Source organism: Oncorhynchus mykiss, chromosome 17 (assembly GCF_013265735.2).
Source record: "Oncorhynchus mykiss isolate Arlee chromosome 17, USDA_OmykA_1.1, whole genome shotgun sequence".
Classification (NCBI taxonomy): domain Eukaryota; kingdom Metazoa; phylum Chordata; class Actinopteri; order Salmoniformes; family Salmonidae; genus Oncorhynchus; species Oncorhynchus mykiss.
The window spans coordinates 38,686,829-38,703,664 of NC_048581.1; the positions used below are offsets into that span (position 1 = coordinate 38,686,829).

The window sequence follows — 16,836 nt, forward strand, 5'->3', positions numbered from 1 at the left end:
CGGAGAAACCTGCATGATGTAAAAAAGTGTAGGTCCTCATTACGTTGTCATACACTTTATGTCCAGCCTGTTGGCTCCAGAAAAAGCCAAATGTATACCATATACTATATCTGATACATGATTTATGTTCATTTTTGGGGGGGACAGAACATCGGTGGAGCGCTGGGAATGGACAAGCTAAATATTTTGTGCCTTTGACAAAATGGGCATTGCTTACCAAAGGGAGGCATCAGCGTTTACCTAAAAAGTACATATGCTACTGGTTGAGAGAAATTGTTTTGGGGCAGAATTATGAGGTTTTATGTGGTGGTGCGTCTTGATCAATTTAGCTCAGAAAAGGCTGCCCTCATCAATCTGCCGCCTAATAATGAGCAGGCTGGCGGTGTTTATACAGGACCTCCCGCCTCACGCACCACCAACCAATCATGTCAAAGCGAAGCTCTAAGTAGCCTTCCACAAAGTTACAACACTTGAGAGGCGCATAGCGGCGCTGTATGGAGCTTGATTTGGCCTCTGAAGCTCCGCGATTGAGTCACATCCTCCAAACACATTTCGGATCAAGCATAAATTGCCTTTTAGAAAAATCTTTTCAGTAGTAAGACGCTGCGGTTTAATTCTAACATTAGATTATTAAAATATCCAAACTTGTTTTACTGTATAGCGCTATATAATGCTTCAGGGCAAATTTTGTCAGCATTTTGGCATGTTTTTCTAGATTCAGAACTTAAAACATTTATATAAGGAAACATTATCCCTTAGCTCTAGCACAGCAAATACGTCAATAGTGTAAGCATACGTTGACAAAGAACATCTTAAGGGGGTAGCCATCAGTGACGAAGTTAACAAATACTCAAGATATATTGCCTCAAAATAAAAGTTCAATACAAACATTTGTAAACTATGAAATGATTAATTTGAAAATCCCCAATAACAATTCTGATCTTTCAGCGAGCTGACGTTTAGAATACAATCTGACAGAGATGTTTTACAGAGTTGACAAATTATTTTTATCCATTCAAGGTGTATGTATACAAAGTAGCAATTATGTTTTTCCTAAATTGCTTCCACTCTAAAAACCTTAAAATAAACATTTGAACCAAAATGCAGATCCTATCTCAGGCAGCTGGAGTTGTATATGGTTGTGATCATGGTGAATTCAAAATTGTTAAAGCCAAAAATATATAACATTGTTAAAAATAAGCCATGCTCAGTCATGATGTATTTAGGATTTTAGACAAAAGTCAGAGAGCTATTGCAAGAAACTACATTAGATCCTTTTTTGCAGTTATTATTATTTGCCAGTTCTTAGAATTGAACCGAGTTTGAAATTAGGATATTTTGCTCTGGACAAGGGCAATTCCCAGCCTAGAGCCAACATGGAAATTAATATTTAAACAATTCTAAAAGCAAAACTTTCCCCTTATAAAATTCACCTAAATGTAAAAATTAACCTCAAATAATGCAACATTTTTCAACTATAAAAATAAAGTTTCCTTGCTGGACAAGGATTGTCCAGACTTTTAAGAATCCCTATATTGAAGATATTATCTTCTAGAAAGTGTATGAACCACATCAAGACAAGAAATTTGTGGCATAGGTGCATTGCAGAACATGGTTTATTCAATACACCAGTGTAATATTTACACAACAAAGTGTAGAGAACCCATGAGGTGACAGATTCCCAACAGCACAAGGTTGCAGGACTTGAGTCCCATCAAATAACAGGTTAACCATTAGACAACAACCTGGACACGTTTCTTTCAATAATTTATTTTGTACAGTAAAACAGTATAGAGGTTGTGTTTACATCCTTTCCCGTTGGCAGAAAATAACTAATTGAGAGGTCACCCAGAAAGTGAATTAGGGCAACCATTTCTTAAATGCATGTGTTTTTTTTAAAAGGACAATCGCAAATCAGAGGGGTCAGAATTTTAGCCGAGAAGCAACATGGGCAGTCAGAATGCAGCTGTCTAGGTCTTTACTTTGGGGGTCTGTAAGCGATCTTCCTGCTCTTCAGCACCGACCACCTGTGCCTCTTCATGTAATAGACCAGGGGGATCAAGATGGCAGAGCCCATGAGCAGCTGGGGGAAGAAATTGTTTGAGTGAGATGGGGTCAATGTCAACTGTGAAAAGACAAATCCAAAACAGGGGATTTGACTTAGTGACTCCTTTCAAACATCTTATTTTATGTTTTAAAACATGACAAGTAGTGGTTCCAGACATATGAAATTGAATGTAATGAATATAATTTAAAAATACTTGAGGGATCCAAGCAATGCCCCACATAGACCTACCAATTTTTAAGACTACAAAGGTATTGTGTCAAACAATGGAAAGGAATGTCCTAAATCAGGGATGTATTCACTAGAAACCAACCAAAGAAAATCACAAATAGAGGGACTACCTGCATTTGTACCCCCCCCCCCCCATTATTATTTTTTTCTCCCATTGTTAAACATATTCTATTGAAAAACAGTTTGCACTATTGAATACACCCTAGATTGCAAATACATTTCTGATTACAAGCATTTCTATTACGGCAGTGGTTGGCGCCTCCCTGCCAGCTTACCTTCAGGCCCATGCGTTTGCGCTGGTCGTGCTCAGGCTCGGCCGCCCACCGGAGGAAGGTGCACACGTCCTTGGCCACCTGGCTCATGGTGGCTGGGGTTCCTGTCAACACATGAAAATGGAAGGTTTTACTTCCAATGACTGTGACATGTGATCATCTTCTCTACTTTAGTTGAACGCACTGACTAAGTTGCTCTGGATAAGAGCATCTGATTAACTTCTTGAGTGTAGGGGGCAGGATTTTTGTTTATGGCCAAAAAAATTTACCCATTTGAAACTGCCTATTTCTCAGGCCCAGAAACTAGAATATGCATATAATTGTCAGATTAGGATAGAAAACTCTAAAGTTTCCAAAACGGTCAAAATATTGTCTGTGAGTATAACAGAACTGATATTGCAGGCAAAAACCTGAGGAAAATCAAACCAGGAAGTGCTGTTTTTCCTGAAAGCTCTCTGTTTCATTGGATGCCTTGCCTCCATTTAAAGGGATATCAACCAGATTCCTTTTCCTATGGCTTCAAGGTGTCAGTCGTTAGACATAGTTTCAGGCTTTTATTTTGAAAAATGAGTGAGAAAGATAACATTGCGTCAGTGGATAGCTGGATGTTCGCAGAGTTTTGCTTGCGCAACAGAGTGGGGCAGCCATCGTCTCTCCCTCTCCTATTGAAAAAGTGACAGACCCAGTTGATATATTATTGATTATATATTTTAAAAACAAACCTGAGGATTGATTATAAAAAACGTTTGACATGTTTCTGTGGACATTACGGATACTATTTGGAATTTTTGTTTGCGATGTCGTGACCACTCGAGCCTGTGGATTTCTGAACATAAAGCGCCAAACAAATAGAGGTATTTTGGATATAAAAATAATTGTGTAACTGGGAGTCTCTTGAGTGCAAACATCCGAAGATCATCAAAGGTAAGCGATTTAATCTACTGCTTTTCTAACTTTCGTGACCAATCTACTTGGCTGCTAGTGTTTGTAATATTTTGTCTACTGAGATAGATGTTCTTACATAAACGCTTGTTATGCTTTCGCTGAAAAGCTGTATTGAAATCTGACACGCCAGGTGGATTAACAACAAGCTAAGCTGTGTTTTGCTATATTGCACTTGTGATTTCATGAAAATTAAAAATTTTTAGTAATTGAATTTGGCGCGCTGCAATTCAGCGGGTTTTGATGAAAATGATCCCGCTAAAGGGATGGGTGCGTCAAGAAGTTCATGACAAAAATGCAAGATGTGGAATACACCGAAGAAAAATATAAATGCAACATGTTTCATGAGCCGAAATAAAAGATCTCAGAATTGTTCCATACGCACTAGAGGTCGACCGATTAATCGGAATGGCCGATTAATTAGGGCCGATTTCAAGTTTTCATAACAATCGGTAATCTGCATTTTTAGACACCGATTATGGCCGATTACATTGCACTCTACGAGGAGACTGCGTGGCAGGCTGACTACCTGTTATGCGAGTGCAGCAAGAAGCCAAGGTAAGGTGCTAGCTAGCATTAAATGTATCTTAACATAATCACTAGTTAACTAGTAATATCAAACGTGTAGTTTATCTAGCTTGTCCTGCGTTGCATATTATCGATGAGGTGCCTGTTAAATTATCATTGAATCACAGCCTACTTCACCAAACGGGTGATTTAACAAGCACATTCGCGAAAAAAGCAGTTGTTGCACCAATGTGTACCTAACCATAAACATCAACGCCATTCTTAAAATCAATACACAAGTATATATATTTTAAACCTGCATATTTAGTTAATATTGCCTGCTAACATGAATTTATTTTAACTAGGGAAATTGTGTCACTTTTCTTGCGTTCTGTGCAACAGAGTCAGTGTATATGCAGCCGTTTGGGCCGCCTGGCTCGTTGCGAACTGTGTGAAGACCATTTCTTCCTAATAAAGACAGCCAACTTCGCCAAATGGGGGACGACTTAACAAAAGTGCATTTGCGAATAAAGCAAAATCGTTGCACGAATGTACCTAACCATAAACATCAATGTCTTTCTTAAAATCAATACACAGAAGTATATTTTTAAACCTGCATATTTAGTTAAAAGAAATTCACGTTAGCAGGCAATATCAACTAGGGAAATTGTCACTTCTCCTGCGTTCATTGCACGCAGAGTCAGGGTATATGCAACAGTTGGTCCGCCTGGCTCGTTGCAAACTAATATTCCATAATTTTGACATAACATTGAAGGTTGTGCAATGTAGCAGTAATATTTAGACTTATGGATGCCACCCGTTAGATAAAATACGGAACGGTTCCATATTTCACTGAAAGAATAAACGTTTTGTTTTCGAAATGATACTTTTTGGATTTGACCAGGCTCGTATTTCTGTGTGTTATTATATTATAATTAAGTCTATGATTTGATAGAGCAGTCTGACTGCGTGGTGGTAGGCAGCAGCAGGCTCATAAGCATTCATTCAAACAGCACTTTCCTGCATTTGCCAGCAGCTCTTCACAATGCTTCAAGCATTGCTCTGTTTATGACTTCAAGCCTATCAACTCCCGAGATTAGGCTGGCAATACTAAAGTACCTATTAGAACATCCAATAGTCAAAGGAAATGAAATATAAATGGTATAGAGAAATAGTTTTATAATAACTACAACCTAAAACTTCTTACCTGGTAATATTGAAGACTCATGTTAAAAGGAACCACCAGCTTTCATATGTTCTCATGTTCTGAACAAGGAACTTAAATGTTAGGTTTTTTACATGGCACACTTACTTTCTTCTCCAACACTGTTTTTGCATTATTTAAACCAAATGGAACATGTTTCATTATTGATTTTTATTGATGTATTATATTAAGTTAAAATAAAAGTGTTCATTCAGTATTGTTGTAATTGTCATTATTACAAATAAATCGGTATCAGTGTTGAAAAAATCATAATCAGTCAACCTCTAATACGCACAAAAATGTATCAAATTCTTCACACAAATTTGTTTACATCCCAGTTAGCGAACATTTCTCCTTTGCCAATCCATCCACCTGACAGATGTGGCATATTATGAAGCTGATTAAACGGCATGATCATTGCACCTTGTGCTGGGGATAATAAAAGGCCACTAAAAATGTGCAGGTTTGTCACAACACAATGCCAGTTGTCTCAAGTTGAGGGAGTGTACAATTGGCATGCTGACTGATGGAATGTCTACCAGAGCTGTTGCCAGATAATGTAATGTTAATTTCTCTACCATATGCTGCCTCCAACTTCGTTTTAGAGAATTTGGTAGTACGTCCAACTGGCTTCACAACCGCAGACCACATGTATGGCGTTGTGTGGGCGAGTGGTTTGCTGATGTCAAAGTTGTGAACAGTGGCCCATGGCGGTGGGGTTATAGTAGCGGCAGGCATAAACTACGGACAATGAACATAATTGCATTTTATTGATGGCAATTTGAATGCACAGAGATATCGTGACAAGATCCTGAGGCCCATTGTCGTGCCATTCATCCACCTCATTTTTCAGCATGATAATGCACGGCCCCATGTCGCAAAGACCTGTGCACAATTCCTGGAAGCTAAAATGTCCCAGTTCTTCAATGGCCTGCATACTCACCAGTCTACAATTGACCATGTTTGGGATACTCTGGATCAGTGTGTACGACAGCGTGTTCCAGTTCCCACCAATATCCAGAAACTTCGCAAAGCCATTGAAGAGAGGGACAACATTCCACAGGCCAATCAACAGCCTGATAAACTCTATGCGAATAAGATGTCGTGCTGCATGAGGCAAATGGTGGACAACCCAGATACTGAACCATGCCTATTTTTTTAAAAAGCCATCTTTTACCAATAGATGGATATCTGCATTTCCAGTCATTTGAAATCCATAGATTAGGGCCTAATTAATTCATTTAAATTAACCAATTTCCTTATATGAAGTGTAAATCAGTAAAATCTTTGAATTGCGTTTATTTTTGTTCAGTAAATATCCAATATCAAATCATTTTATTTAACCAGGCAAGTAAGTTCAGAACAAATTCTTATTTACAATGTCGGCCTACCCCGGCCTAACCTGGACGACACTGGGCCAATTGTGCGCTGCCCTATAAGATTCCCTATCACGGTCGGTTGTGATACAGCCTGGAATCGAACTAGTGCCTTAGACCGCTGCGCCACTCGGAAGCCCTTAGTCTATTAATCTATAACCAGAACCTAGACATTCAGTCTGGCATGTCAAGGGTCAAAATGGAGTCTTGCGAGCGATGCAAAAAAAAAATAAAAGAGGAAAAAAAGAAGCACTTTCTGAATCGATTTATCATTATATTATTTCAAGTTAGTGATCCCTAGCAGAGGGAATCCTACTGACCGTCCTCAAACTCCAGGACCTCATTGTAGATGGGGGGAGCCATGCCGATGGCCTGGCCAGGGAAGTAGGGGTTGTAGTAGAGGCCCTCTCTCACCTCCACTCCAGCAGGGGGCTCACAGTAGCCTGTCAGCAGGGAGAACACATAGTCTTCACCTCCATGTCTGGAACAATGGAGAAAAACAACTTAGGACATAGCACTTGCAAGCTAAGGTACAATATCATGGTAGCAGTGGAGTGTCTTGTTGTGGATTTACAAAAGTATTATCCTGCTTTATAGACACTTAAAAAGATTTTTGGTGAAGTAAAGGTTACAATATATTCTACCTTGAATCTAACGTTTCGTTTACTGTCGATATTCCCAAATCACCAGACACTCTGGAGCATGGGTCTCCAACAGGTCAATCGTAAGCTACCGGTAACCCGCAGCCTACCTATGAGTAGCTCGCCAAACAATTCTGAAAATACATACATTGTCCACCGCAAACTGTCAAACAAATCGTACAAGTATCAGACACCGCAAGCGCCCATCTAATCAGTACCATTGACATTACCCCAACGCTGGTTAGCCACTATTGGCATAAAAAGCGAAACATAAAACTATCTGCCAATTAATTTCCAGCAATACTGCCCGCCTGTGTGGTGAGTACATTTGTCTATCACTCCGTGTGTAGCCAGTTGATGTGATAACCATTGTGTAGGTTGACAGATACTTTCCCAAAAACCTTATCAATTCAAATGTAAACTGCAACGTAGGCTTACCAGGCAGAAGTATATAATTTGTATCTATTATTTGATATTTATAAACTTTGCCATGAAATGAGGAGCAGCAGTGCGGAACCATCACTAGACCGCCACATTCCTCACGGGCTAGATGCGCAATTTAAGGGGAATTAGTCAAATCAAATCATCGTTTTTTTAAGGTCTGTAAGAAAACAAGTATTCTGATGTGATTTAAGCATTGGCATGTACTCAGAACATCCAATGTTGTTTCTCTATGAACAATTGTAATGTTGAGTGAAAAACAGAACATATTCTGATTATTATTTTACCAGGTATATTGACAGAAAACAGTGTCAAAGAGAAAGTAGTGCACTGAGGACCCAGGGAAGGAGAGAAGAACATGCCTATTAGAAAGCTACCAAAAAAAATGAGTAGCTCTGTGACAGGTTACATTTTTTTTGTTGCTCTCCTGCTAGAAAAGGTTGGAGAACGTTGCCCTGGAGTGAGCAACAGGGTACCTGGCATTGACAATGTAGCTGAGATCTGGGGGCAAGGCTCCCCCGTTTGCCACACGGGCAGCTTCTGGGTTTGGGTATGGCTTGGGGAAGTAGTCTGAGAGCTTTCCTGGACGGGTGAACATCTCTCCTGACTCGTCAGGGCCATCCACCACCTCAATCTGAGCAGAGAACAGACAGTGGTCAGTGACATGGAGAATGACCAAGATGTCCCTAGAAACTGATAGGTCAGCTTTTAATTTTTCACTCATAATGGACACGTTCTAGCCAGTGACTGACAGTCATCTATAAGGCCATGACCTTGTTTAATCTAATGGCCAAGGACAAACCCTTACCTCCTCAGCCAAAACCTTCACTTCGGCCTCTGTGTGCGACACTCCGACCAAGTTACGGAAGGCCAGGTACTCCATGCTGTGACACGCTGAACACACTTGCTTGTACACCTGATATCCACGGCGAATGCTGCAATATAAAGAATAACAGACATTACATCCAGTCCTCCTTTTCAGGTAAATATGGTCTAGCATGTAATAAGATTCCTTAAGAAAAATTATATTTCCTTAAAACTCTAAATGTCTCAAATCAAATTTCCTATTGCTAGCACTGGAAAAAGCCATGGTGATATAATATGATGTAACATGCAATTACACAAGATATGGATTGCCTTCATGTATGTATGGCCTTCAATTACACAAGTAATTGTATGGCCTTCATGGTTAGGAGTTAGCTAGTACCTGGCGTGGTCGAGGGCTGACAGCATGCCGCTGTGGGTCCAGGGGTAGTTGGGGGGATGAAGCTCCAGGTCTGAAGCCTTAACCGACTGCTGCAGCATCAGAGCCAGTCCGGCCCCTCCAGTTGTCAACACACCCAATGTTGTCAGGGCCACCTTCTTTGACCTGGGTAGACTGGCAAACGACATGTTGGCCTGTTGAGGAAGAGAGTTGACATAGAATGAATGTAGCTAGCTACTGACATTTGTCGTCCATTTGCTCATTTGACGTATTCGTCGCCTTCATTTTTGCCTTAACCAAAATAACCGTAATATTGTGGTCAATCTTTATTGGTTCATGAGATCACTGAATATGCATCCCATGTCAAGGCAAAGGCATACAACTAAGCACTTATGAAACTGCCCTTCTATCCTGGGTTTCACAACAGATACCAAAGGAGTCAGCCTTCTAGCATCACAAGAGGACTCGGGTCAGCAAACAGCAACATAGATAGCATAGCTAGTGATTAATGAAGTTGCATGAAGTCGGTAGGATATCAATTTGCTATACTGGCTGGCAACGAATACCTTTCACAAGGATAATGATAACCACACACGAAACACCGAGAAACAAGCTCACGTAGTTAGGAGGACGTTTCCCAGTTTGCAGCCTCAAAATACTGACTAACGTTAGCAAGTTTCTAATCAATTGTTTTCAAACTGGCTATCTAGCTACCGAACAACGTTAGCTATGTAAAATTCAAACTACCTCTGCTCTGGCTCAGTTACCATCTCAATGCTGGCTACCTGGGTCTTCCTTTCTAGCTTGCTAGGTAACCAATACTATAGTGTAATGATGGGACAATTCACATCGGTCCCTGATTCAAATGTATTAGATACAAGTGCATCAGTCAGCAGACCCCAAACTGATCCAAACGTAGCATGCATGTCAGGAAAATCAATTCAAAACATGACAAATCACCAGTTCACAAAAAAGTTTGCTCATATTATAATCTTTCTACCTTACGAAAATACCTAATATTTTGTGACAACCGATGCTTTCTCTCCTTCAGTGTCGAACTGCATTTAACTGTGTTGAGTCATTGATCTAAGTCATTTTGGATGCCGAACAACCACAGGCAACATCAGTAGCCTGGTCAAACTGTAGACGGCCTGTTCCTGATCTTGGACATCTACGTGGCACCTTCAGCATTCAAACCCTAAAAAGGCTTGTGTGATATTAAGCTTTAGTTGAGTAAACCCATGTACTGTTGACTAACCCCATTTCGTACAAATTTGCGCAACCGCTACATTCAAACGAGGCTGCAATGAAAACAAAATGGGACTGTAGCGACTGCGTTAGTTCACACTGCAGATTTTGATGCTATGTTTATATACAAGCATTGATTGACATGGTTAATGGCCCGATAATATTGGAGAAAAGTTGGAAAAAAAACGGACCTGTCGGCAGACTTTTCTTAGCGGATGTACGATCATTGCGAATTGAGTTATGGGGTGTTTCAAGCCCCGAAGTGTGCATAATTGTACACTCGCAAACTCGATCAAAAACCGAGGGCTGAGGGGATTACGTTGCGAACTTCTCTTGTTTGGCTAATCGTTTGGACCGACGTCCAAGATGGTGATGGGGATTCCCCCAAGGGCATAAGGCAAGTGGACGAGGGTGTCTTTTGAGTTTGAAACGCAGCACTAGTCAATTGTACTGAATGCATTCATTTTTTGAGTCACCACTGCAAGCCATCATGACTCTCAAAAGCTGCCGTGTACTTCTCAAAATCAAATCTAATATTATTGGCCACATAACATCTGCTAACCATGTGTATTGCCAGTGTAGCGAAATGCTTGTGCTTCTAGTTCCGACAGTGCAATAATATCTAACAATTCCACAACTACCTAATACACACATCTAAGTAAAGGAATAGAATAAGAATATATACATAAATATATGGATGTGCAATGACAGAGCGGCATAGGCAAGATGCAATAGATGGTATAAAAAAACAGTATATACATATGAGATGAGTAATGAAAGATATGTAAACAATAAAGTGACTAGTGATCCATTTATTAAAGTGGCCAATGATTTCAAGTCTGTATGTAGGCAGCAGCCTCTGTGTGTTAGTGATGGCTGTTTAACAGTTGGATGGCCTTGAGATTGAAAAACAGCTTCTGTCTCTCGGTCCCATCCTTGGGTACAGGAACAATGGTGGCCATCTTGAAGCATGTGGGGACAGCAGACTGGGATAGGGAGTGATTGAATATGTCCGTAAACACACCAACCACACAGCCACACATGCTCCGAGGACGCAGCTAGGGATGCCGTCTGGGCCAGCAGCTTTGCGAGGGTTAACAAGTTTAAATGTCTTACGTCGGCTACAGTGCAGGAGAGCCCACAGTCCTTGGTAGCAGGCCACGTCGGTGGCACTATCCTCAAAGCGGGCAAAGAATGTGTTTAGTTTGTCTGGTAGCAAGACGGTGTCCGTGACGTGGCTGGTTTTCTTTTTGTAGTCCGTGATTGTCTCTAGACCCTGCCACATACGTCTCGTGTCTGAGCCGTTGAATTGCGACTCCAATCTCTCTGTACTGACATTTTGCTTGTTTGCCTTGTGGAGGGAATAACTATACTGTTTGTATTTGGCCATAATCCCAATCACCATGTCATGGTTAAATGCGGTGGGTCACACTTTCAGTTTTGCGCAAATGCCGCCATCTATCCATGGTTTCTGGTTAGGGTAGGTTTTAATAGTCACAGTGGGTACAACATCTCCCATGCACTTCCTTATAAATTCACGCACCGAATCAACGTATATGTCGATGTTATTCTCTGAGGCTACCCGGAATGTCCCAGTCCGCGAGATCAAAACAATCTTGGGAGCATGGATTCCGATTGGTCAGACCAGCATTGAATAGTTCTTAACATGGGTACATCCTGTTTGAGCTTCTGACTATAGGAAGGGAGCAAAATGGAATCGTGGTCAGTTTTGCCAAAAGGAGGGAGGGCCTTGTATGCATTGCAGAAGTTAAAGTAGCAGTGATCCAGAGTTGCCACCACGAGTACTACAGTCATTATGCTGATAGAATTTAAGTAGCCTTGTTCTCAAATTTGCTTTGTTAAAATCCCCAGCTACAATAAATGCAGCCTCAGGATATATGGTTTCCAGTTTTCATAAAATCCAGTGAAGTTCCTTGAGGGCCGTCGTGGTATCAGCTTGAGGGGGATATATACACAACAATAACCAAGGACAATTCCCTTGGGAGATAATACAGTCTGCATTTGATTTTGAGGAATTCTAGGTCAAGTGAACAAAAGGACTTGAGTGCCTGTATGTTGTTACAATTACACCATGAGCCGTTAATCATGAAACATACACCCCCGCCCTTCTTCTTCCCGGAGAGATGTTTATTACTTTCGGCGCGACGTATAAAGTATCCAGGTGGCTGTATCGACACTGACAGCATATCCCGAGAGAGCTATGTTTCCATGGAAAAGATTGTTACAATCCCTGATGTATCTCTGGAAAGCAACCCTGGCCCTAATTTCATCTACCTTGTTATCTAGTCTGGACGTTAGCGAGTAATATACTGAAGCAGTGGGTGGTGTGCGCACCTCCAAAGTCTGACCAGAAGACCGGAGATAACTTTAGCTCCGCTCTAAAAACCAGATTCACACATTATATAAACTCTTTATAGTGTTTTATTTACATTTTAGCGGTGAAAAGTTAGATCAGGTGAAAAAAGCAGTTTGCACACAAGGCTTATCTCCCCCTTTCCCTATCACGCAGTAGGTGTCGCTTCCCCACCCGCCATTTTTAAAAAGACCCGACAGAGCTCATTGTCTTCTTCAATCATGAAGACGGCAACATGGTCTTGTCATTGATCTTGCTGGAAAGGGAAGAAATTCAGCTTTACAATGGTATTCATATTAGTTAACCTGAAAGTATTATGTTTTTTGGGTGCTAAAATAAGGTAAATTGTATATTACAGCGCAATGTACAAAAGAGCGTAAGCTAACTATAATTTGCTATGTTATTTTCATCTATGCCCTGTTAAATTGTGTTTTACCGGAATAAAAGTAAGCTAGTGCTACCGGAGACAAATCTGGATATGCATGCAGCACGGAGCATACAATAGATTTTATTTTGATTGTTCAGGTTCACCATCAGTAATAGTTTTGGTAGTTTTGCTTCAAACAATCAGTGTATTTCATAATCAATAACTTTAGCATTTTAGCAATTTGTAAACTACTTAGCTTGTTAGCTAACACTTCAAGTTAATCCTTAACCTAACTCCTAAACTTAACCCCTAGCCCAGCTAACGTTAGCCACCTAGCTAGAATTCATAGTAATTTTAATTTGTAACATATCATATGAAATGGGTGATGGACACAAATAAATTCATACCCGTGCTTGACCTGGACTGAAATAGTACTGTTTATAGGTGCAGGACATCCACAAAGCTTTTGAGCTAATATTCAATAAGATTAACAGGAGATCAAGCAGTAGAACGCGTGGGGCCGGTGTTGTGCCGAAACCCAATTCTTCATTGCTGCGACATGCTTGCTAGTTGCTGTATTGCTAGTTGCTGTATTAGTCCATAAATAACCACCCCCCCTATAAAAATCAAATGAAACGCAGCCTAAAGTGATCAGAAATCTCAACTAGCAAGCATGTTGCAGCAATGAAGAATTTAGTGCGTGCGCATTCACGCGAAGGGGGTGGGGGTTCTGGCAGGGGGGAACTTTTCAGCACAACACCAGTAACATAAATTCACCCCATTCCGTACAAATGTGCGCAACCGCGACATTCAAACGAGGCTGCAAAGAAAACTAATGGGACTGTAGCGACTGTGTTGACTTCGAAATCTGGGGTGTGACCTACGTTTCTATTCAAACGTTGATCGACATGGTAATGGCTCTATAGTATTGGAGAAAAGTTGAAAGTTGTAACATACAGCACGCATAAAGCAACTATTTGTCTTACAATCTCTCTCCACCAGGTGTAGCACTTCTCTACCAATTGAAAACAAGAAATGGACAGGGGTAAGGGGGATATCTAGTCATTTTTTGCGTCATCACTGCAAGCAATCATGACTCAAATGCCACTGTTAACTTCTGAAGATCACTTTAGCATTGCTCTAAAAACCCGATTCAAATTCGACACAAACCTTCAAATATGTATGTAATAACACATTATATAAACTCCTTATAGTGTTTTATTTACATTTTAGAGGCGATAAATTGGACAGATTAAGTTTTTTTTTTAAAGCAGTTTCCCCACACGACATCTCCCCTTCTGACCATCACGCATTAGTTTCGCTTCCCGACCCGCTATTTTTCAAAACACCCGACGGAGCTCACTGCCTTCTTGAATCATACAGAAACGGGCAGCGTGGAGGTCTCGTCATTGATTTTGTTAGAGAAATGGTGCTTTACAATGGTAATATAATGAAACGGCAGGGAGCAGTTCTCGAACCCTCGACCTTCTAGCCGGAGGTCCGGCGCGCTATCGAAGTATTACGTTTTTGGGGCGGAAAAATAAAGGTACATTGTACGGACCAAGGCGATGTACATGAGTGAGTTAGTTTACGTAACTCAGCTCAGGTGAACTCCCGTCCAAGTACTGATACACACCATACTAAATGGATGTCTCGGATTTATGTACGGAGTATTACGAAATGCTATGAGACCGGCATCGGCACACTGCTTTGATTTTAAAGTCAACTGCTTTTCAATTTCAACGCATGCTCCGGTATCAAACGTAACATCACTATTATCAACCATCCACCACGTCAAATGTAGCAACGTTAGTTCGCACACTGAGTTGCACTTCAACATGCAGCTATCTACCTCACACTGGGTAACATAATCATTGCTCGAGTGACCTTGTCTGTGTTAGCTAGCTACCCGGCTAGCTGTCAGGGTGGCTTTGGAAATATTTTTTAGAAACGAACAAACTCCAAAACAACATAAACATGTCATCATACCCGAGGAGCCTTAATCATTTTTGGCGTGCATAGGAAGGCTCGTCCAGTCCCCGATAGCACGACCACTCGTAGTGCCGCCATCTTCTTGTCTTCTGATGCCTCGAAAGACAGCGGAACGCTGCTGGATCCATTGCCCCTCCCCTTCCCTACAGAAAATTACACAAGACGTGTTTATACAACATTGCCACGTGTTTATTATACAAGTGTTTGACAGCCGATTTTGTGTCATATGTATCGACAATGTCTACATAATCATGTTTTATTGTTCGAACGAATGAAATGTAGCGAATATCAGACGTTATTTGGAGTTTATTCATAAAAAGTTGGGAAGGCCATAATAAAAACGGTGACACCTATTGGTCGGGGGACTTTAAGATGACAAAACTATGTTTAACTGTTGAATTCTTCTTGAAATTATTGAATACTCTTATTTGGTCATACAGCCAGAAGTTGCAAGAGATGGCAGCATTGGTTTGTACGCTTGTAGATAAGTGTAGTTTGTTTGTGCAGCAGCTGTCCTTCAATAACCCTCTGCCCTGGAGAGTGCAGGGCCTACTTTCCCCTCCCCAAAAAATCTAACATGCAGCCCAAGACTGTCATATTTGTAAATAAAAGGTACACTGGTATAATCATATGAAAATATTTGTTTTTGCATGTTTCAAGCATGATGTAGGTGACATATTGGGTAGACCTGAATGGTGAGATAGACCAGTAGATGGAGTCAAAGCCCCATAAAACAAGCTGTCTGGTAAAATTTGGTCAACAGTGTGCAAAATGGCAATGATTTGTCGTTCTGCTTTACAAGAGCTGTAATCTCCTTCCAGCAGTAGCGGTGTGTTGGTAAAAACACTGGGGAAGCCAAGCCCCCCCCCCATATTACAACCTACACTGTGTGTGTTGTCATAATTGCGTTGTTTGCTGTTAATTCATATGCCTTGTGACTGTGATCTAAAGGCCGAGACAATAAGAAGACAGTGGCAGAATAAATCCAACCACACCTTTATTTTATCACAAAACCAGATAGAAACTTCTGTCCGGTGATGTCCTTGACGCATATTGCATATAACAAACAGTTACATGACCTACAGCATGGTTAAGCAAGTTAATGTTTCCAACATTTTCGGATACCGCAAGTCGCAAAGGAAACAGGAGCTGTCTCCACTATTCCAGCACCATTTCAACTTCAACATTTCAACATAATCAAATCACCTCTGCTTAGTCTAACACAGTGACAACTAAAAGATACCAACATTATTTTTGTCCAATCAACATAAGCTAAATATGATGTGGCTGTACATGGTTCTGATTTCTGTTTGCGCGTGTACGTGCATTCACTTATTTTTTGTTGTCCAAGGCTACCTGGCTAAAATGCTTGCTCGCTAGCCTAACTTCCATTCATGGACAACATTAGCTAGTTAATATTAGCCTTCTACATCTAGCTACTGTAATTATTGAATTTCTATCCACTCAGGCCAGTGTTTGAATTAATGGTTGGATTGCTGTTATAATCATTGGCCAGTACAGAGAATTAAGTCAAACCACAAGTCCAAATCCCTATCTCCATCCATGGCTAATTTAGGAAAGGGACCATTTTTGCTAGCTAGCTAGCCACCGGAGGACAACCACACAACGAGATGCAACAATTCAAGTTGTTTCTGTGAAGGACGTATGCTCTTAAAGAGATTTGATAGGAGAGATGCCAAATCCAAGTTGGCTTCTTTTGACACTTATTTTTTTCCGCCACCATTCACAGTTGAGCTCGCTCAGTTTAGCTCAATGCTGATTGGCTAACTTTTTATACTTTTTTTGTCAAGGGAGGCCAAATGCTCGCTGGCTTCCCTTGCATTCAATGCTACTTGCGGCAACAATGTCATACTCGTTTGGACCAGACCGTATCAGATAGATGACCTACACATAGAGAGACAGAGGGGCGCTGTTTCACTCGTTTGGATGCGTTCTCCTCTGAGATACATTC

The 16,836-nt window shown here is 40.8% G+C and overlaps 1 protein-coding gene across 1 annotated transcript; it reads right to left on the bottom strand.

Annotated features, from left to right (window-relative positions):
• Positions 1–1,598: 1,598 nt before the first annotated feature.
• On the bottom strand, positions 1,599–15,030 carry LOC110493871 (cytochrome c1, heme protein, mitochondrial). The gene is made up of 7 exons (XM_021568424.2): positions 14,862–15,030; positions 8,887–9,077; positions 8,488–8,614; positions 8,156–8,313; positions 6,918–7,078; positions 2,572–2,672; positions 1,599–2,083 (listed from the first exon to the last, which is right to left on the bottom strand). The coding sequence occupies exons 1-7, from the start codon at positions 14,940–14,942 to the stop codon at positions 1,979–1,981; spliced, it is 924 nt and encodes a 307-aa protein (XP_021424099.1). The 5' UTR covers positions 14,943–15,030; the 3' UTR covers positions 1,599–1,978.
• Between the last annotated feature and the right edge of the window lie 1,806 nt (positions 15,031–16,836).